This window comes from Rhamphochromis longiceps, linkage group LG20 (genome assembly GCF_057381845.1).
Source record: "Rhamphochromis longiceps isolate RC_006_pf linkage group LG20, R_longiceps_female_GT1.1, whole genome shotgun sequence".
In the NCBI taxonomy this organism is placed as follows: domain Eukaryota; kingdom Metazoa; phylum Chordata; class Actinopteri; order Cichliformes; family Cichlidae; genus Rhamphochromis; species Rhamphochromis longiceps.
The window spans coordinates 2,387,932-2,408,740 of NC_140576.1; the positions used below are offsets into that span (position 1 = coordinate 2,387,932).

Consider the following 20,809-nt stretch of genomic DNA (forward strand, 5'->3'; position numbering starts at 1 on the left):
TCTTTAGCCGGTGTCAACCTGTGCAGTAACAACAATGGTGACTGCTCACAGCTGTGTTTGCCCACCTCTCCGACAACCAGGGCCTGCATGTGCACTGCCGGATACAGCCTCAAGACGGGCCAACAGTCCTGTGAAGGTAAGACACAGCTACAGTAACTAGAGTAGGAAAACTGGGAGAAGTGCATCGTGAGGCGAGAAATCAATAACCTAATCTCTCTGAGCAGGCATGGGCTCTTTCCTGCTTTACTCTGTTCACGAGGGAATCAGAGGAATTCCTCTCGACCCAGCAGACAAATCGGATGCCTTGGTGCCGGTTTCTGGAACCTCTCTGGCTGTTGGCATCGACTTCCACGCTGGTGAGTGACTCTAAGGGACGTCGAATAGATAACCCAGCTTGAGTGATATTTTTAAACCCGTTTTTGTGTGGTCTTCAGAGAATGACACAATCTACTGGGTGGACATGGGTCTGAGTACCATCAGCAGAGCCAAGAGGGATCAGACGTGGAGGGAAGATGTGGTAACCAACGGTATTGGCAGGGTGGAGGGCATCACTGTTGACTGGATAGCAGGTGTGGTCATGCAAAATGACAATCAAAATTAAACTGCTTGAGTAGAGATAAAAGATGCAGACTGATTGATGGACGTGTTCTTTTACAGGAAATATCTACTGGACTGACCAGGGCTTTGATGTGATCGAGGTGGCCAGGCTGAACGGCTCCTTCCGCTATGTTGTCATTTCCCAGGGCTTGGACAAACCCAGAGCCATAGCTGTCCACCCAGTGAAAGGGTAAGGCTCCTCGCCAGAAGATTCATTTTGCTTTCTGTAATAATGCTGCTTTAAGTTACTTGGCGTGTATTCCTTAGCATACTTCTTCCTCTGACTAAAGTTTCAAATACTCCCCTGCTTCTTTGGCTGCAGGTATTTGTTCTGGACTGAGTGGGGTCAGTATCCTCGTATTGAACGCTCACGACTGGATGGCTCCCAGAGGCTGGTCATGGTCAATGCGAGCATAAGCTGGCCAAATGGAATCTCCATTGATTATGAGGTGTGAACAACAACTGACCGCACTTAAAATCTTTCACACACTTGGCTTTATTAATAGAGGGTGTTTCCAACATCTAGTGTGCTAATTTATACTGTGATAGATACTTCCAGAGACTGGACTGTTGATCAGCTGATCTTTAAATGGATGCTCTTTCTTATGCCAAAAAGGTCTTTGTTTATTTTGAATATTAAAGTGGTAAAAATTAAAATACAGTGAGACAACATTCTCATTTGATCATTTCTAATCCATATCTATCCAAAACATTCTTTAGATTTTGAAAGGACTTTCTCTTGGATTCATTTTTTAAATAAAGTTAAAAAAGGATCTTTAAACCTTTTTTATTCTTTGGAGCGTCTTATCCAGTCTGGGAGTTTTATTAAAAGCCTAAAAGCTGTTAGATATTTAAAATTATAATTTAAACATTTCTTAATGTAAATGGTAATAATATTTTAAGAATAATGAGAATTTATTTTTAAATCGGACTCACCTAAATTCACTTGATATTCACTAAAAGCTTACATTACAAACTGGTTATCAGCTAACTGGTTTCCCAAATACAGGTTCAATTGAACTGAAATCTTAGGATTTTGGTCTGTCCTGAATAATCACAGTTGTTGTTTTTTTACTTCCTGTGCTCAGGAGGGTCTGCTTTATTGGTGCGATGCCAGGACAGACAAGATCGAGCGCATCAACCTGGAGACTGGAAAAAACAGGGAGCTGGTTCTGGGCAACAACAACATGGACATGTTTGCTGTATCTGTATTTGAGGAGTACATCTACTGGAGTGACAGGTCAGTCTTTATGTTGTTTTGAACAATACTTCATATTGTAAGAGTGTTCATTTACTGACTGTTTTATTCTTGTTCTGTTTTTTTAGGACCCATGCTAATGGCTCCATTAAGAGAGGCAGCAAAGACAACGCCACAGATGCTGTGCAGCTCAGGACAGGCATCGGTGTACAGCTCAAAGATATTAAAGTCTTCAATAGAGCCAGACAGACAGGTAAAAACAAACACATATTATCATAAGCTTAAAAAAGTTGCTTTTACTGTTGAAAATGTCCTAATAAGATGGCAGCTGCCTAATAATGACAAAATGAATCGCCACCTTTAGCATTTAACCGTGTTCAGTGTTCGTGTAACAGCAATGCTAATAAACTGTGTGACTCTCTCCACAGGCTCGAACGTCTGCAAAAACAACAACGGCGGCTGTGAACAGCTGTGTCTTTTCCGTGGGAATGGGGAGCGCACCTGCGCCTGTGCTCATGGCATGCTGGCAGAGGACAACCAAAGTTGCCGTGACTACGACGGCTACCTGCTGTACTCCGAGCGCACCATCCTGAAAAGCATCCACCTGTCCGACGAGACAAACCTCAACGCGCCCATTAAGCCGTTCGAGGATCCCGATCACATGAAGAATGTCATCGCTCTCAGCTTTGACTACCATGGCGGGGGAGGGAGGGGAGCCAACCGCGTCTTCTTCAGCGACATTCACTTTGGCAACATCCAGCAGATCAATGACGACGGCACAGACCGCAAGATCGTGGTGGAAAGTAAGTGCGGGGTCATCAGATGCATTTCGCGTTTCTGTCAAAGCGTCGGGAAAACCTTACGTTTTGCTGCTTTTAAGACTTCCCCACCTCTGTTGACAAATATTTCTGCTGCGTTGCTCTTTGCTGCCATATTTTTTTAAATCCTCTCCATTAATAATTGAATGTTGTCCCCTCTACGGTGTCAGCAGACACAATACAAGCATCCGGGAGGATCCGGTGTAATGAACACGCAGCTGTAACTCAACCAGTAGAGACTGACATCACTTCAGAGCTGCTACTGCTTGCGCACACCAACACCCACGCCCTGGTTTTTGCTTGTTTCACCACTGAAGAGCCTTTTAAATCCCACTCTCTTTAAATAATTCAAGAGTGAAGTATCATATTTAAAAGCCCTGGACCAGAGCTGTTCACATCTAACAAGATTCAAAAAATGAATTATTTTGTTAAGTACAGCAGGAGAACAAGGAAGGTGCACAGGGTTTGTGTTTTTACTCATTTTGCATTGAGAACAAGGGTTTGAAGCAGTTTTAAGAAAGACGTCTTACATCGTGTACTGAATGTAGAACTTATTGAGCTCCAAATAAGCTCCAGCTCAGGTTAGAGGAGTGTATTTTATTAACTTTTGACATGATTACATAATCCCATTCTGTCATGTTTTAGAGACGTCTGTTGTCCAAGTTATTAACTAAAATGCACTGTTAATGAAACCAAGACTAGTCCTGTTTCCACATGTGCTAATGGAATAAAGTCAGTCATTGCTGGATGAAAAACGAATGTGGAAAAACATCAAGAAAGTGATCACTTTGGCAATCTGCAGTAAATCTCTTACATCTGGAATTAATTTTATTATATTTAATGTCACTGAGAGTTTCTTATGTAATATTTCAGCCTGTTTGGAGGTATTAACTAGTCTTAATTCCAGATCTCCTTCTGTAAAGTCAGTTTTGGCCTCTCCCTGAGGTACTGTCCTCCTCAAAAGGCCGTACCATGTCTCTGCTCATTGCATAAGGGCAGCCACTCACACAGTTTCTGCACCGTGCCCATTGCCTTCTTCCAAGCTCTAGTAAGTCTCGCCTAAACTTCTGAGACACAAAGCTGTAGAGTACAGGGTTTACCACACCCACTGAGGTTGCCAGCAGCCTGGCCACGATGGCAAATACTTTGTTGCCAGATGAGTCTTTTAAATGTCCTCCAATTAAGGAAAACATGAGGACATAGGAGGGCAGCCACAGGATGGTGAAGACGGCAACCAATAGGGCTGAAGTGTGAGTGACTTGTCTCTGGTAGCGTTCTAGCTGAGAGGCATTCCCCACCTGGCGTGCATATCGAAGAAAACAATAAATCTTTGCATACATCATTATAATGATGCCTAGTGGCAGAGCGAAGCCAAACAGGAAAAGGGCGATGCTGTAGACCAGCTGGCTGAAGTCAGACAGGAAGGCGAAGCACTGCACAACACTGGACACGGTGACTGTGCGAAATGCAAACTGCGGTGCTGCCAGAGCTGAGGCAGGCACCCAGAGCAGAGCTACTGTCAGTTTAATGCGCCTGTGCATTCGCAAGCGGAAGGCCCAGGTGGGGTGTACCACTGTAAGGTAGCGAGTCACAGCCAAAGCTGCCATGGTAAATACGGAGGCAACCGAGCAGGTCACGCCCAGGAAACTGATAGCTTTGCACAGGAAGCCGCCGAAAGGCCAGAAGCCCAGGGTGATAGCGGAGGTGTGGAAGGGCAGGCAGAGTAACAGCAGCAGGTCAGCAGCGCTCAGAACCAGAAGTAGGATGTCTGTGCTGTGTGGGGGCTGGTTCTGTTTCCTCCTCCTCCTAGTAAGAATGATGATGACCAGAGTTTGCCCTATGAGCCCAGTCAACAGAATCAGCCCATCCAAGATGGGGACTAAACATTTAATCAAAACCTCATCTGTTCCAGTCATTTTGCCCAGATTGCTTCTGTTCATCTGCTGCCCCAAACTCTCCATGCAATCCCCGCCGTAAGTCTGCTAAGCAATTAATTTAATATCTTGTTAATGTTAAGCAGCAGAACAGCTTGTTCATGTAGTCTCTGGGTGTTACAGCTGTTGGATCCAGTTTCCAGAGGAAAAAAAGACTCCGCCGAGGCAGTTAGTGGTTTCATGATGATAGTATTAGTTAAGCAGATAAGATCACACTGGTCAGCTGGCTTTCTCACCGACTCACAGGAAAAGGGGAGAAGAAACAGACTTGACTATATCTGGCACTTGCAGAGTCTTTTTCACACTGTGACTCTTATGGTTTCCGAGCCACTTGAAGAAATGTAAATCACTTAACGATGGCTGGATATGGTATTCCCCATTTCTGGGAAAATGGATCAGAAAAATGCACTGTTGTTATCAAGCTTTTCTTTTCCAGAAAACATGAAAGGATGACCTTAAAGGGCGGTCTTTGCAGAGTTGCATTTCCTTAGCTGCATCAGCTCGTCCTTTATAATGTAGTTACTCTGTGGCTGTATTGATTCTTGAAACCAAGCAACAGTGGACGAATCCATCCCAGTAGCTGCTAGTTGGCATTCCTCTCTAAAGGCAGTCAATGCACTTGACTTAAGTATTCCCATCAACCGGAGACTCATTGTCCATGTGAAAGCTCTTCAACCTGTAGACTCCGCCGGAAGAAGAGTTGCTCTGCATCTAATGCGGTGCTAAATCCGTTAAGGAAAAAAAAAAGATGAGGCGTGATGAAAATGAGGGTAACTAACGCTTAGTAATTCTCAGGCGCCACTCGCCCTGCTCTTGTTCTCCCTCGTGAGTGTTTGAAAGACTCTGTTCTGAGAGGTAATCATCTTCCTGTCAGGTTTTCTCTGTTGTTTGCACAGTCAGGGGGCTGAGCTGAATTACCCAGTGGGAGGGTGGGCCCTGGTGATCCTTATTACGTAATCCTGGCTTGAATCAGCTTTACTCATCACTCTTACTTGTTTGTGTGACTGTATTTGGCCCCAAGCTGCTCTTTTGGATTTATTTAAGTCTGTTAACAATGTGTTCAGCCTCAAAATTGTCCTGCATTACTGCTGATTATGGCACTTCGACATTTGTCTATTAAAAGGCAATTAAAGGCTTTCAGCTGAGAGCAAACAGTTATGTAGAGTATCCTTTTTTTTTTATTGTCGGCTGTAAGTGGTCATAAATGTGGTTGCTAATGTAACTAAGCAGAGATGAATGCACACCGTGGAGCCTGCAAGGCTGCAGCACGGTATTCTTTTCCATGATGATGTGTGTCGCGTGGGTACCGAGAGGGGGGGGAAAAAGAGGAAAAATCGATGCAGGGGGAAGCTGCTTTGTCTTTACCCTGGCCTTTATCCCTAAAGTGACTCAACCTGTCCCAGTTGCAATTTTCTTCCCAGAACAAGAGTTCAGAGCTTGAATGAGAGTATCCACATGAAGCTGTGTTTGTATGTGCAGGCGGGTCGCCATAAAATGACACGATGAGACAGACTCTTTAAACTCTGTCCAAGAACAACAGCTGTGACGCACACTCGGTTCTGTATGGCATCACTTCCATTTTACTGTTCCCTGTTTCAGTGGCCGCTGCTTCCCCTCTATCTCAATCTTCGTCCATGTTTCACAGTTTATTAGATGATGCATGTGGATGGGGAAACCTTAAAAGCTCCACTTCCTCTTTAGTCTCATAGGTGCTCCGTGGTAACACCCTGACAGTGATTTATGATGTGTTGAATTCTCTGTAAAACTCCCACTAATGCCTCTAAGAGGTGATATTTTTTTAGTGTAATCTAAAGCATTTGTTAAGCCTTTTACTTCTCAAAGTGTTGGCCCGACACCAGGAAAGAACTCAAATCTGAAAAATCATATATTATATTTCCTATCACAGATGTTGGGTCAGTTGAGGGCCTGGCATACCATCGCGGCTGGGATACACTCTACTGGACCAGTTATACAACGTCCACCATCACTCGCCACACTGTGGACCAGAGCCGTTCTGTGGCCTACAACCGCAACACCGTAGTCACCATGTCTGGAGAAGACCACCCTCGAGCCTTTGTGTTGGACGAGTGTCAAGAGTGAGTCATTAATATTGAAATTTGCTGCTCTGCACTAAATCAGGGCCCAGTTCCAATACAATTATTCTTTTTCTCTTAAGCACTGGATTTATTTTTGGCTCAGTCAAGTGTAACTTTCTTTTTCTTTTACCAAGACGTTTTGGGAGCTCCCACTGCTCTTAATTCTTGTTTTCTGTTTGTTCCCACCGTAGTCTCATGTTCTGGACAAACTGGAATGAGCAGGCTCCGAGCATTATGAGGGCCTCTTTGAACGGAGCCAACGTGATCGTGATCATCGGCAGCGACATTAAAACTCCCAACGGCCTGGCCATAGATCACCGCGCCGAGAAACTCTACTTCTCTGACGCCACGCTGGACAAGATCGAGCGCTGTGAATATGATGGAAGCAACCGTTACGTAAGGCAGCGCTTTCCTTTTTGTTTGTTGTTTTTTGAACTTTCCCTAAAACATGGACTTGCGCCTCGTGTTTATGGAATTACACCTGCTGTTTTTTATGCCTCAGGTGCTGCTGAAAAACGAGCCCGTCCATCCGTTCGGTCTCGCTGTGTACGGAGATTACATCTTCTGGACTGACTGGGTGAGGAGGGCTGTCCTCAGAGCTGACAAGTACACTGGAGGAGACATGAAAGTGCTGCGTGCTGACATCCCTCAGCAACCAATGGGCATCGTTGCTGTAGCTAATGACACCAACAGCTGTGAGTATCACCACTGCTGCAATTTGGCCCCATTGCCATCAGGTCAACATTTTAATTTGCCCAGTAATTTGATTTATGTTTATATAACTGCAAAATGAATGAAATTCGGCTGTAGTTTGTTTAGTGTATGACACTGTGGCAGGTATCATGTTTACTGTCTGCATTATACCTGCATGTGCACACGTTGCCAGGCTGCTAACACTTAGCTGTAAGTGGAGGTATACAGAGCTGCTGCCATGTATATAATAAAAACCCAACTTCCACAGGCTTTTAAATATTGCCAAGCTAGAGAGTTCATGCAAATGTTCATAACTGCAAGAAATGTAATATCAGCATGCTTGTCAGTCATTCGACGTGCAGTTTAAAGAGCTTCTAAAAAAATTCCTCAGGTGAATTTTCTCCTTGCCGAACAAACAACGGAGGTTGCCAGGACCTGTGCCTGCCTACGTCCGACGGCCGGGTCAACTGCAGCTGCCGTGGAGACCGGCAACTCCTCGAAGACAACACCTGTTCTCGTAAGAAAGAGGAAGAATTAAACTTCATAACGTTGCCGTCTTCATCAGAATGGATAAATGTTTCTGAATTCAAACGTTTCTCCCTCACCAGCCCTGAACGTATCATGCGGAAGTGTCGATGGCTTTGAGTGCGGGAATGGTGATTGCATCAACTACAGTCTGACCTGTGACGGCATGGCCCACTGCAAGGACAAGTCTGATGAGAAGCAGTCCTATTGTGGTGAGTTTTTACAGAGCAGTTAGGTGGTGAATTTCAGTTAATGAATAAGTAGCTGCAAGAGATGTTTAAAAAAAAAAAAAAACCCTCTGTGCCTGAGCTAAGTCAGCTGGTCCTCCTTCACAGCCAATCGACTATGTAAGAAAGGCTACAGGCGCTGCATGAACGGCCGCTGCATTGGTCACCACTTCTGGTGTGATGGCACAGATGACTGTGGTGATCATTCAGATGAACTGCCCTGCAACAGTAAGTGGTTTGTTTCCAAAGTAGCAGCTGCACAAAGGATAACAGTCTAAACATTCTCATAGTTTGAATAGTGTCGACATTTTTCATGACACCTCTGTTCTGCCTGCATGTTTAAGGAAATCATAAAATGTGCTTAACGGAGAGTTTGTGTGTGGTTTTGAGGATGTATTTTCTCTCCACTTGTCATTTGTGAAACTGCTGTATGTGCTTGCAGTGACACTTTGCAAAGCAGGAGAGTTCCAGTGCAAAGATGGAAGCTGCATCTCCAACTACAGCCGCTGTGACCAGGTGGTCAACTGCGAGGATGCAAGCGATGAAATGAACTGCCGTATGTAACTGCCACGATTTTCAACAATATTTCTTCTTCTTTTTCACAAGTGCACTTCTTAATCAGTATATTAATATAGACTTGACTATGTACTTCAGTGCAATTCGTGTGAAACGGTCTAAGATTTATTTTGCAGAATTTAAAGGGCAGCTCCTGAAACTTGTTCCTGTTTTTTCTCAGAACCCACTGATTGCTCCCGTTTTTTCCGGCTTGGAGTTAAAGGAGCCTCTTTCCAAAGCTGTGAGAAAACCACTCTGTGTTATCTGCCCTCGTGGGTGTGTGACGGCAACAATGACTGTGGTGACTTTTCTGATGAAAGAAACTGTCCAGGTAAGTGTTATCTTTCACTACCAAAAGACATTCAGCTTTTCTGAGCCTACCAGAGGTTCTTGATTATGTTTTCTTTTTTTCTCTGTTGTGTTGCAGATAAGAGGAAGCTTAAATGTCCAGTCAACTTCTTTGCTTGCCCCAGCGGTCGGTGCATTCCTATGAGTTGGACCTGCGATAAAGAGAATGACTGTGAGAACGGGGCTGATGAGACACACTGTGGTCAGTCTTCTGCGAAGTTGTCCTCTAATACCCCTATCTTTATCTTGAAAACACACAAATCATAGCAAAAAGAAAACGAAAAGAAAGCCAGACTGTTTTTCTTTGGGCTTCCCACTGCAGATGGAAAAACACAGCTTAAATGTAATAATGACTGTAAAATGCTCCCCACCCTCTCTTGCAGACAAGTTTTGTACATCCACCCAGTTTGAATGCGGGAACCATCGCTGCATTTCCAGCCACTGGGTGTGTGACGGCTCCGACGACTGCGGCGATGGTTCTGATGAGGACCAGAATTGCAGTATGTGACATTTTTCTCGCTACTTCTCTTCTCACATTCAAAGGAGACCTTAAACTCCATGACAATTCCTGACGTCCTATCCATGTATGACTTCTACATGATGTCGTTACAGAATCCAAAACCTGCAGTCCTGAGGCTTTCCAGTGTCCAGGCTCCCATATGTGTGTGCCGCAGCGCTGGAAGTGTGATGGAGACAACGACTGTCCTGATGGAGCTGATGAGAGTGTGAAGGCTGGCTGCAGTGAGTGACACAGTTAGCAGATTGAAGAAAAAGTGCAGAGAAGCGATACAGTTCCCCATGCATTAAAAACAAATGTTTCCATCTGCTTCCAGTGTACACCAACAACACGTGTGATCCTGAAAACGAGTTCATGTGCCAGAACAGGCAGTGCATCCCCAAGCACTTTGTGTGCGATCATGACTTTGATTGTGTCGATAAGTCGGACGAATCCCTCGAATGTGGTGAGCTTTCAATCCTGGAAGCTTATTTAGCCTTTTGCTTGAAAATGAATGTTGTTTTTTGCTAAACCACCAACTAAAATTGAGATTAATAACAAATGCGTTTTGATGTAGAATATCCGCCGTGCGGTCCCGATGAGTTCCGCTGCGCCAATGGCCGCTGCCTTAACCAGAAGAAGTGGGAGTGCGACGGAGAGTTTGACTGTCAGGATCGTTCCGACGAAGCTCCCAAGAACCCTCGCTGCACAGACTCTGGTATTCATTTCCTCTCTTTCGCTACATCTTTTATTTCTCTGCCAGCATAATAAGGTGTGAATCATATGTTAAATTTCTTGCTCATAAAGACGTAGCCACATCCCGCTTCACACTCTGATATAACCTGCTATTTGTCTATGATTTCAGAGAGGACGTGCAATGACTCAGCTTTCATGTGCCATAATAAAAAATGCTTGAATGAGACACTGCTGTGCGACCGCAACGACGACTGTGGTGATGGCTCCGATGAACTCAACTGCTTCATCAACGAGTGTCTCAACAGCAAGCTGAGCGGCTGCACACAGCTCTGTGATGACCTCAAGATCGGCTTCAAGGTAACTAATTCATTGTTTGTTGTCAAAAACAAATATCATGACTAATGAAATTATTGCACAGGCTTCATTGGGCCAAAAAGTTTTACTAAAATTCATGGAGTCAACACAGGAAAAACAATGTATATGCCAGTAACGATGAGTCAACGAGGAGCTGATTTTAAAAGGTTGGGATCCACTCACTTCAGGCACGCAGTTATGCAAGACGAAAAAACATGTTTTGCCTCGTCCTTGAAAGTAGGAGGCCAGTCCTGGAACAGGTTGAACTCTGCGTGAACTCCTGTGTCTGTGGTGGCGAGGTTGTGGTCAGGGCTTAATTTGAAAATGATAAGATTTTGTTCACCTCAAGAATCCTGGTCTGGGATTTCAGAAGTATTGCAAACTGACTAATTATGATTGCACAAAACTTAATTGTATATATTGAAACTTTGCCATCAGAGACTTTTCACAAATGTGGCTTCCTCTGTGTATTCTGGATGGCAGAGCAGAATTTGTGTGTGTGTTCTTTCGAAACATAGATGTGTTTATTGGAAGTGACAGTTACAACGATTCCGACTAGTAATGAATACGTGTTCTAACCGTTCCTTATGCTGCGATGATGTTCATGCCATATTTATTTTAAACACATATTAATGTCAGCTTATCCTTTACCCCCGTACTCTGTTGGAAGACGACTTTGCAAATGAGATTTGCAGCTATTTACGCAGCACTTTTGACAGCAGCAGCTGGATTTCTTTTTCAGAAAGTGAGCAGAAATAAAGCTTTTGGTGAAGGTAAAGCGCACATGTCTGTGGCCGATTGAGAGCTGATTGAGACACGCTGGCACGCCTTTGTAACCGGTCCAGGCTAAATGTGAGAAGCGGCCAGATCCGTAGGCTGTGAGATTTTGACACATCTCCTGTGCTTTTGGCACCTTCAGTGCAGGTGTCATCCTGGTTTCCAGCTGAAGCGTGATGGGAAGACATGTGTGGATATAGATGAGTGCACAACCACCTACCCCTGTTCCCAACGTTGTATCAACACACACGGCAGCTTCCACTGTCTCTGCGTCGACGGCTTTGAGCTCAGCCCCAATGACCCCACTGTTTGCAAGTCCACATCGGGTAAGGCACACATACGTGAGTTTCAGTGCGTCTTCACAGCAAATGCACGCCTAAAGCAGTAAAGTACGTTTTCTATGTGATGTATGCGTGTAGATGAAGAGCCCTACTTGATCTTTGCCAATCGGTACTACCTGAGAAAACTGAACCTGGATGGTACCAACTACACTCTTATAAAGCAGGTAAGACACACAGATGACAGTTTAAAGAAACATTCAGTGTTTTTCTTCTGTGTTTTTCATTTTTAATATTGCTCCTTCCTTTTCCCCCCCTCAGGGTCTTAATAATGCAGTAGCACTGGACTTCCACTATGCAGAGCAGATGATCTACTGGACGGATGTGACCACTCAGGGCAGCATGATTCGACGCATGCATATGAACGGCAGCAACATGGAGGTGAGTGAGAACATCTGAAATCCTTTCGTTTTGATTTAATAGTCGAGCAATATTTATTGTGGAATGCTGGATTATTGATGCAGCGAACCCGTGAGTCCCTGATTGGGAACTACATCATCATCATCTTACGTATTGATTGATAAACCTGGCAGGTTTTGCACCGAACCTCTCTGAGTAATCCCGATGGCTTGGCGGTAGACTGGGTCGGTGGAAACCTGTACTGGTGCGACAAAGGCCGAGACACCATTGAGGTGTCAAAACTTAATGGGGCTTACCGAACGGTGCTGGTCAACAGTGGCCTGAGGGAACCTCGTGCAGTGGCTTTGGATGTACGCTATGGGTGAGAAGTTACACTGCAGATCAGCACCAGCTACACTCACTGTTTATATAACTTAAATGTATAATTTCCTAATTATTTCTCATCTTAAGCTGATTTAGATTTGAATGTACAACTGTAATTTCAAGATTGTCTTTCTCCAATCTTAGTTATCTTTACTGGTCTGACTGGGGTGACAGCCCTCACATTGGGAGAATTGGGATGGATGGCACTAACAGAAGTGTCATCATAGAGGATAAGATCACCTGGCCCAATGGATTAACCCTGGACTTCATCAATGACCGTATATACTGGGCTGATGCCAGGGAGGACTACATTGAGTTTGCCAGCCTGGATGGCAAGAACAGACACACAGGTAAACAGACCAGTAAACACATTCACTTTTTTAAACTGTTTGACTGGTGGTGCCATATCTTCTAAAGTTCTGAGATTTCAATTGTTTGTTTTTGATTGTTGTATCTGTCTGAAGAAACACCGGCTCTGAACCCACTCGTCATTTCTTTGTATTCTGCTTCTTGTAATTTTTCAGAGTTGTCTTGAAAGTAAATATACAAACTCAATTTTTGTTTCCAGACGTGTTTGCATGTTTCAATAAATCACAGCATTTATTTCCAGTTTTCCCTCAAAGAAATACGGGTTGTTTCAAGACTTTTGGAAAGTACAGCATGTGAGAGTCAAAATACTCTCATCTTTAGTGCCTTTTTTTTTGTCAAAGACTAATTATGTAAAACCTCTCAGTAAAAGGCAGCAGTGTGCTATTAAGTGTCACAGTTTCTGTCCATGAACTGATTTAATCTTTTAAATAAATGTGTCAGGGAGCTGAGGAGCTTTAAGTGGTTTATAGATCATAACTCATTTAACAGGATAAACCGTTTATGACAAGACCATAGTGGTGATTAAAGAGGGGTTAGGTTTTCCTGTGAGGAAATTTTGCAGGTTCACATGGAGTTGAAATCTGAGTGACTTTCTTCCGTACACACACACACACACACACACACACACACACACACACACACACACACACACACACACACACACACACACACACACACTTGAGAGACACCAGGCATGAGCAGGCAGGTTACATGGCTGTCTGCTATTCTGGAGTCCTGCAACTCAAGTCCAGAAGACACAAACTGTGAATAGGACAGATTGTTCTGGTAGGAGAGGCCTCTGAGCGTGTGCGATATCTGCATAGGGCTCAGTTGTTTAGTACATGTACTACAATAGCTGGAATTGTTAAACGGCTTAGCATGCAGGAATTCTGGAGTGCATTGGTCATCTGCATTAATACTTCCCACATTTTATAAGTTGTGCTTAAAACTTATAGATAGCATAGGGATAGAATCCTTTTTTCTTTGTTTAGGCATATGCATTAAATTATGGGATAGTTTACAACTTACAGAATAGACTTCCAGCAGAGTGTTGTGCTTCATGAACATTTTTGATCTATCAAGATGAATTGAAGCTATTTGGCATTAAGAAGTCATCATAAAATGTCACTGACTTCTTTCAGCTCAGCGCTCTAGATTTAATGCATCCTATAAATTATTATTCACCCATCCCTGGATACACATATGCCATAAAACACCAGTGTGCCTCTGTGTGTCTTTGTGCAACAAGACTTGGCCTGTTTGAATTGAGATAAGAATGGATCAAAGGGCAATTAATGTTAATCTCACCAATACCTCAGCTCAACTTGATGCTATAAAAACCGCTATTACATCACAACGTCAGTCGTTTAAGGTGCATTATTCTTTAAAGTCAGCGCTGAAGCTACGGTCTCTCGCCGTCGAGGTATTTTGAACTTGTGCCACACACACAGCATTTGCAAATTTGTCAGCATGTGATGCATTGCTATGGTGTGCTTCCATAACACACAAACACTGAGAGTGAGAATAAAATGTATTATACAAGAGCAGGAAAAGTGGTTAATAGTGTAACACCTAATGAGGTGTAGAACCTATTATATAACACAGAGATATGGTGCATGTCCGCGCCCCACCCTGCCTCAGTTTGCCATTAACAGTGCAGGATTTTATCAAAGGTTTCTCTTTGCAAAACAGCAACACAGGAGCAGCAAGAGCTTCACATTCTGAATATGTTGACATATTCACATGTATATTTGAGATACAAAAAACATTCACGTATTTTTTTTGGTGACTGTATTATATGTTGTTTTAAGGCATTTCCTCCAATCAGCCTACTGAAGGCTGCAGTAGGAAACATCCAGAGTGATTTGTCTTCAAATATAGAGTGCGATTTGTTTATTCTTGTGTATCCTCACAGTTCTCAGCCAAGACATCCCTCACATATTTGCCATGACACTGTTTGAAGAATACATCTACTGGACCGACTGGGAAACAAAGTCCATCAACAGAGCTCATAAGACTCTGGGTACCAACAAGACGACCCTGATCAGCACCCTGCACCGACCCATGGACATCCACATTTACCATCCTTACCGCCAACCTCCGGGTAGGAGGAGTAAATGTGGTCTTTTGAACAAGTTTACAGTCTTAGTGCGCAAACTGTTTACTGCTGTTAAGTAACATTTCAGTATTGATTTAGTTTCTGTCTGTGGTGTAATAACTTATTTTCAGTATATTCAAATATATTCCCTACATTAATTCAGATCTAAAACCTAAGGGTTGGGGGTGGAAAAATAAGTGAACCATGTGGTGAAAACATTTTCCCTCTTTTTATCTTTTCCAGTGCTCAACCACCCGTGCCAGATAAACAACGGTGGCTGCAGTAATCTCTGCCTCCTTTCTCCTGGTGGGGGTTATAAGTGTGCCTGTCCCACCAACTTCTATCTGGCAAACGATCAGCGCACTTGCATGTCCAACTGCACAGCCAGCCAGGTAATGATGTAAACATCATTAATGGAAAAATGGCCCATTGATAACTGGCTTTTCATATCTCAGTTCCCCGCTGTGGCCTATTTGATAAACTACTCATGCCTGGTCATTGCTTATTGACAGTTGGCTGGCTGCCCGGTGATACAATACCTAGCTTACGCTTTTGTCAACGACAAATGAGCCAGTGAAGCCCTGATGTAATGCCCTATCATCACTTTGATTCACTTCTCTTCCTGTTGCAGTTTGTGTGCAAGAATGACAAATGCATTCCTTTCTGGTGGAAATGTGACACAGAAGATGACTGTGGAGATCGTTCAGATGAGCCAGAAAACTGCCGTAAGTCTTTGAAGAAGATAATTAGGACGTGATGGAGTATGGCAGTCATCTAGCATGCTTTATGCATGCTATACCTTTTGATCTCACCTTAGCCCACAATTTAACAGTGAAATGTTTGTCGGTATGATCTTGAAACACCGCGTGACTTCTACTTCTTCCACGACAGCCGAATTCAATTGCAGACCAGGGCAGTTTCAGTGTGGCACAGGCATCTGCACCAACCCTGCATACATCTGTGATGGAGACAACGACTGCCAGGATAATTCAGACGAGGCCAACTGTGGTATGTGCCTGTTTTTTTGTAATATATGTTCATTTATGTACAAAAATTGTCACTGTTTTATTTGAAATTTTCACAAGAGGACCCAGTATAAGACAGAACAGGGACTGACAGGAAAAACAAGAAATTTTGATAAATAGATAACGTGGAGCAGCAGGAGTCTAAAATCAACATTGACAAAAGGAGAGAACAAGAGAAAGTCTGGAACATGAGGGAGTTGAGATCATGTGATGATTTGACAAAGACTCACACTTTATACACACGAGGCACATGTGAAGTCAGTGAAAAATAAAGAAAGCTACATGAGGAACCAACCTTCAGAATTTAACAGCAAATAAACTGGAAAAAATTACCTTAATGTTATTTGCTCATTCATTTTTAATCTCTTTCTTATCTCACCGCAGACATTCATGTTTGCCTGCCCAGCCAGTTCAAATGTTCCCACCCCAGCCGCTGCATTCCAGGCATCTTCCGCTGTAACGGCCAGGTCAACTGTGGAGAAGGCGAGGATGAGAAGGACTGCCGTGAGTATACCTACGTTTTCAGGGTTTTTTTCCCCCCTTCTTCTCTCTCTTTTACTCCACACTTACTGCAAACCTGTTATTCCCCCCCATCTCCACCCCACAGCTGAAGTCACATGTGCGCCCACTCAGTTCCAGTGTGCCATCACCAAACGCTGCATACCTCGTGTCTGGGTGTGCGACCGTGACAACGATTGTGTGGACGGATCAGATGAGCCCGCCAGTTGCAGTAGGACTCGCACTTTACTCTGCATGTTGTTTATTCTGAGTCATCCTAATTAGCTTTAAGTGTAACTGCCCCCCATATGTTTCCCTTTGCAGCCCAGATGACCTGTGGTGTGGACGAGTTCCGATGCAAAGACTCTGGCCGCTGCATTCCCGCTCGCTGGAAGTGTGACGGCGAGGATGACTGCGGCGATGCATCAGATGAACCGAAAGAGGAGTGTGGTAAATATTGTGTTTTCTTTTTTAAGTAAAAATTCTCTCTCTATTTTTTTCTCTTTTTTTGATTTCATTGGCAATAATAATTTTGTGTCTTGGACAGCTGAGAGGACGTGTGAGCCATACCAGTTCAGATGTAAGAACAACCGCTGTGTGCCGGGCCGCTGGCAGTGTGACTATGACAATGACTGCGGGGACAACTCTGATGAAGACAACTGCAGTAAGTATCACTTTGAGCTTGGAAACAGTCCCTCTATATGTCATTTTACCTTGTCCACTGTCATTTACACTCATGCCCGTGTCTTTTTCACTGGTAACAGTCACTTTGCACCTTTTTAACTCTTAACTGCTACAGCGTTTGTTTGGTGCTAATTCATTGCCCATTTCTCATCTGATTATTTGTTTCATTTCATACTGTCCTGTTGGCATGAGCCAGAGGTAAGTTACTTCATCTCCATAAGAGAACCACTCCCATTTTGAGCACCTCTCTGTATCTGTTATTAAATAGTGTCTTCATTCACTGTCCCTCTGACCTGTGAGAGTCTGCAAGCTGAGCTCTGTACAGATTTCATCGTCAGTGCTAATTGGCTATCGCAGCAAATATAACCACAGAAAGCCAACAGTTATAAAACCAGTTATATTGACAATAAATTGTAATAAAACAGCTCCTTTCACTCTCTCACATTAGTGTCTATAGTCATCCTCATGTAATTGTTACACTCTTTGTCTTGTGCTGAAGGGTAAAACGGCCATAGCTCACCGCAACTGTGCTCATGTTGTCAGTGACACAAGCCTTGTGTTCTTCTGTAGTGCCTCGACAGTGTTCAGAAAGCGAGTTTGCCTGCACCAACGGCCGTTGCATTGCTGGGAGGTGGAAGTGCGATGGAGACCATGACTGTGCGGACGGATCTGATGAGGTTGGATCTGTTGAAATTGTTTGGAAAAGAAAAAAATCCTTTTTGCACTTCCTGTTATGTCTGTGTTTATGATGGACTATGATGTTTCTTTAGCATGGCTGTGATCTGAAGTGTGACCAGGACCAGTTCTCGTGTAAGAATGGACACTGTATTCCGATCCGCTGGCGGTGTGATGCTGATCCTGACTGCATGGACGGCAGCGATGAGGAAAACTGTGGCAGTGCTGGTAAGCATATTTCTGTGGGTGTGTCATTTTTAAGAGAAAAGTAGATCCCAGATGCCTTAAAGCTGACTCGCAACAAATGAGCTTGTATCAGGTTTTACACGAGCACATACCGGTAGTAAAAATCAGTTTCTTCCTGCAGCTGGCCGTCACTGCCCTCTGGATGAGTTCCAGTGTAACAACACTCTGTGCAAGCCCCTCGCCTGGAAGTGTGATGGAGAGGATGACTGTGGGGACAACTCTGATGAGAAACCCGAAGAATGCAGTGAGTTTTGCCGTCTTGCTGATCAAAATCATGTTGAATTCCTATTGCATTTTTTTCTTCTCACCTATTTTTCTTTCCTCTTCCCTTCTCTTTCCGTCCAACTCTTAGGGAAGTTCCAGTGTCCGCCGACAAGAGCGTTCCGCTGCCAAAATGACCGTGTGTGTCTGCAAGTGTCAAGGAGGTGTGACGGCGTTAATAATTGTGGAGACAACAGCGATGAACTGAACTGCCGTAAGTTAGGAAGTTGTTCTGGTTATAAAATCTCCTACTTCCTCATTTTTGACTGAGGAGATGCTGACTTATGTCTGCGTTTTTGTCAACAGAGGCTCCTCCATCTGTTCCCACGTGTGAGAAAGACGAGTTCTTGTGCTCCAATGGCAGATGCATCAGCTCCAGTCTGCGCTGTAACTTCTTTAATGATTGCGAAGACTATGGCTCTGATGAGATCAACTGCAAAACGGGTAGATCTTCACTCACTTCTGCATAACTGACCATGGACCTAAGGTCTGAAAGTTTTACCCTTTAAATCCACAGGCTTATCTTTCACTTGTGTTTTTTGTCCTATAGACACAAAGCTAAACGACTGTCGGAGTAACACAACTCAGTGTGGTGATGGAGATGAGGCCCACTGTGTCACCAATGGCACAGACTCCTTCTGCTCCTGCAAACCAGGCTTCCAAAAGATAGGACACCACACCTGTGGAGGTACACGCAGAAAGTGCATCATGACAGCTCTTAACCCTCAATGTAGAGGGTAAGGGCTGGGCAATATTTTTACATTTCATGTGACTTTCTTTTTCTTTTCTCATATTTTTAAGATAAGAACGAGTGTCTGCAGTTTGGAGTCTGTTCCCACATCTGCAATAACACCAAAGGCTCCTACAAATGCAGCTGCCACAAGTACTTCACCAGGATAAATGACACCTGCAAGGCTGACAGTAAATGCGCTGCTTATTTTATTAAGTATTTTATCAAGTCTTGTAATAATTGTTCACTTCAAGGTGAGCGTCACTGCAACGGTTTCTCTCTTTCCTTCCAGACATGAACAGCAGTCGGCAGATTCTATACATCGCTGACGACAATGAAATCCGAAGCCTTGACCCCGGCATGCCCAACTGGCGCTATGAGCAGACCTTCCAGGGTGATGCCAGTGTGCGCATTGATGCGATGGACCTGCACGTCAAGACCAACCGCATCTTCTGGACCAACTGGCACACGGGGCGCATCTCCTCCTACGAGCTTCCAGGATCATCCTCATTGTCATCTTCTAGCATCAACAACCTGCAGGTAATGCTGGTCAAATAATGCAAAATCTCTAGAGCACCAATATACACGCCATCATTCAAACACCTCAACTTTGTGCTTTTATCCAGATCAAAGACCTGAAGATGCCCCGTGGTATTGCTGTGGACTGGGTGGCTGGTAACCTGTACTGGACTGACTCAGGCCGAGATGTAATTGAAGTGGCTCAGTTGTCAGGCCAGCATTCCAAGACCCTCATCTACGGCATGATAGACGAGCCTTATGCCATTGTAGTGAATCCACAGAGAGGGTAAATGGATCATTCTTTTAAGGATTTCTTTTTCTGTTGTCTTATATTTTGCACATATGTGTTCTGACTCTGGATTTTTTATTAGTACCATGTACTGGGCAGACTGGGGCAACCACCCTAAAATTGAGACGGCCGCCATGGACGGCACTCTAAGACAAACACTCGTCCAGGAGAACATCCAGTGGCCGACAGGTAAGTACTGCTCCGAGTCTGAATTTATTTGAATCCAGATACGCATAATTATTCATCCACACAGTGTAACATTCTCATTAAGGCTCTCTAATTGTGCCTCTGCAGGCTTAGCTGTGGACTACTTCAATGAGCGTCTTTACTGGGCAGATGCTAAACTATCAGTCATCGGCAGTGTTCGTCTGGATGGCTCTGACCCTATCGTTGCTGTCTCTGGCATCAAAAACAGTTGAGTTTATTCTGCAACTTTCCAGACTACATGCAAGTTTGCTAATGTGACATTAACACTTGCCCGCCCATATGTATTTTGCACTTTTTTCCCCTCTAGATTTGCTCCATCCATTCAGCATAGATATCTTTGAGGACTACATTTATGGGGTCACATATATTAACAACTTTGTCTTCCGGGTCAACAAGTTTGGTAAAGGCCCTATGGAGAATCTCACCACAGGCATCAACCATGCTACAGACATAGTCCTGTATCACCGTTACAAGCAGCCAGAGAGTGAGTATCAAACATATTGCTGGTTGATTTGTCCAAGGATTTTTCTTCACACATAGTCTGCTTCAGTCTTAATTTAAAATGGACACCACACACCTTGTTTTGATGCACGCTTTATGGATTTTCTCACTGGTCATGTTTCTCTCTGCACCAGTGACTAACCCATGTGACAGAAAGAAGTGTGAGTGGCTGTGTCTCCTCAGCCCCAGTGGGCCGGTGTGCACCTGCCCTAACAACTACGTTGCAGACAACGGCACATGTGCGGAGAGACCAAACCCCACCCAGTCACCGTTCTGTATGTACACTACATAAACAAGTGGCTTCCCTTCTAGCAAGGTTAACATGTACACAC

The 20,809-nt window shown here is 44.0% G+C and overlaps 2 protein-coding genes across 2 annotated transcripts in view; one reads left to right on the top strand and one right to left on the bottom strand.

Annotated features, from left to right (window-relative positions):
* The window catches only part of LOC146644605 (low-density lipoprotein receptor-related protein 1-like), a 78,710-nt gene that overhangs the window by 52,176 nt on the left and 5,725 nt on the right, over nucleotides 1-20,809 (top strand). Inside the window, exons 34-81 of the mRNA XM_085394852.1 lie at nucleotides 8-136; nucleotides 225-356; nucleotides 435-569; nucleotides 658-787; nucleotides 920-1,046; nucleotides 1,686-1,837; nucleotides 1,924-2,048; nucleotides 2,224-2,598; nucleotides 6,454-6,643; nucleotides 6,835-7,039; nucleotides 7,146-7,338; nucleotides 7,728-7,853; nucleotides 7,945-8,073; nucleotides 8,197-8,316; nucleotides 8,531-8,644; nucleotides 8,825-8,974; nucleotides 9,071-9,193; nucleotides 9,375-9,491; nucleotides 9,604-9,732; nucleotides 9,825-9,953; nucleotides 10,065-10,205; nucleotides 10,353-10,540; nucleotides 11,457-11,640; nucleotides 11,734-11,819; nucleotides 11,914-12,033; nucleotides 12,186-12,373; nucleotides 12,520-12,725; nucleotides 14,660-14,848; nucleotides 15,086-15,234; nucleotides 15,474-15,567; nucleotides 15,734-15,850; nucleotides 16,252-16,371; nucleotides 16,475-16,597; nucleotides 16,690-16,815; nucleotides 16,913-17,029; nucleotides 17,620-17,726; nucleotides 17,820-17,952; nucleotides 18,092-18,214; nucleotides 18,323-18,445; nucleotides 18,538-18,675; nucleotides 18,782-18,919; nucleotides 19,033-19,152; nucleotides 19,254-19,501; nucleotides 19,588-19,766; nucleotides 19,852-19,958; nucleotides 20,064-20,183; nucleotides 20,284-20,460; nucleotides 20,612-20,752. Of these exons, the coding sequence (XP_085250978.1) occupies nucleotides 8-136; nucleotides 225-356; nucleotides 435-569; nucleotides 658-787; nucleotides 920-1,046; nucleotides 1,686-1,837; nucleotides 1,924-2,048; nucleotides 2,224-2,598; nucleotides 6,454-6,643; nucleotides 6,835-7,039; nucleotides 7,146-7,338; nucleotides 7,728-7,853; nucleotides 7,945-8,073; nucleotides 8,197-8,316; nucleotides 8,531-8,644; nucleotides 8,825-8,974; nucleotides 9,071-9,193; nucleotides 9,375-9,491; nucleotides 9,604-9,732; nucleotides 9,825-9,953; nucleotides 10,065-10,205; nucleotides 10,353-10,540; nucleotides 11,457-11,640; nucleotides 11,734-11,819; nucleotides 11,914-12,033; nucleotides 12,186-12,373; nucleotides 12,520-12,725; nucleotides 14,660-14,848; nucleotides 15,086-15,234; nucleotides 15,474-15,567; nucleotides 15,734-15,850; nucleotides 16,252-16,371; nucleotides 16,475-16,597; nucleotides 16,690-16,815; nucleotides 16,913-17,029; nucleotides 17,620-17,726; nucleotides 17,820-17,952; nucleotides 18,092-18,214; nucleotides 18,323-18,445; nucleotides 18,538-18,675; nucleotides 18,782-18,919; nucleotides 19,033-19,152; nucleotides 19,254-19,501; nucleotides 19,588-19,766; nucleotides 19,852-19,958; nucleotides 20,064-20,183; nucleotides 20,284-20,460; nucleotides 20,612-20,752 (7,032 nt within the window). The remainder of the gene's footprint in view (nucleotides 1-7; nucleotides 137-224; nucleotides 357-434; nucleotides 570-657; nucleotides 788-919; nucleotides 1,047-1,685; nucleotides 1,838-1,923; nucleotides 2,049-2,223; nucleotides 2,599-6,453; nucleotides 6,644-6,834; nucleotides 7,040-7,145; nucleotides 7,339-7,727; nucleotides 7,854-7,944; nucleotides 8,074-8,196; nucleotides 8,317-8,530; nucleotides 8,645-8,824; nucleotides 8,975-9,070; nucleotides 9,194-9,374; nucleotides 9,492-9,603; nucleotides 9,733-9,824; nucleotides 9,954-10,064; nucleotides 10,206-10,352; nucleotides 10,541-11,456; nucleotides 11,641-11,733; nucleotides 11,820-11,913; nucleotides 12,034-12,185; nucleotides 12,374-12,519; nucleotides 12,726-14,659; nucleotides 14,849-15,085; nucleotides 15,235-15,473; nucleotides 15,568-15,733; nucleotides 15,851-16,251; nucleotides 16,372-16,474; nucleotides 16,598-16,689; nucleotides 16,816-16,912; nucleotides 17,030-17,619; nucleotides 17,727-17,819; nucleotides 17,953-18,091; nucleotides 18,215-18,322; nucleotides 18,446-18,537; nucleotides 18,676-18,781; nucleotides 18,920-19,032; nucleotides 19,153-19,253; nucleotides 19,502-19,587; nucleotides 19,767-19,851; nucleotides 19,959-20,063; nucleotides 20,184-20,283; nucleotides 20,461-20,611; nucleotides 20,753-20,809) is intronic.
* Nucleotides 3,537-4,574, bottom strand: LOC146644606 (galanin receptor type 1). Its single transcript, XM_085394856.1, has one exon. The coding sequence runs from the start codon at nucleotides 4,572-4,574 to the stop codon at nucleotides 3,537-3,539; it is 1,038 nt and encodes a 345-aa protein (XP_085250982.1).

What these genes read in the sequence shown, in the direction of transcription:
- LOC146644606 (XM_085394856.1), bottom strand. Translation starts at nt 4,574, where the DNA reads ATGGAGAGTTTGGGGCAGCAGATGAACAGAAGCAATCTGGGCAAAATG.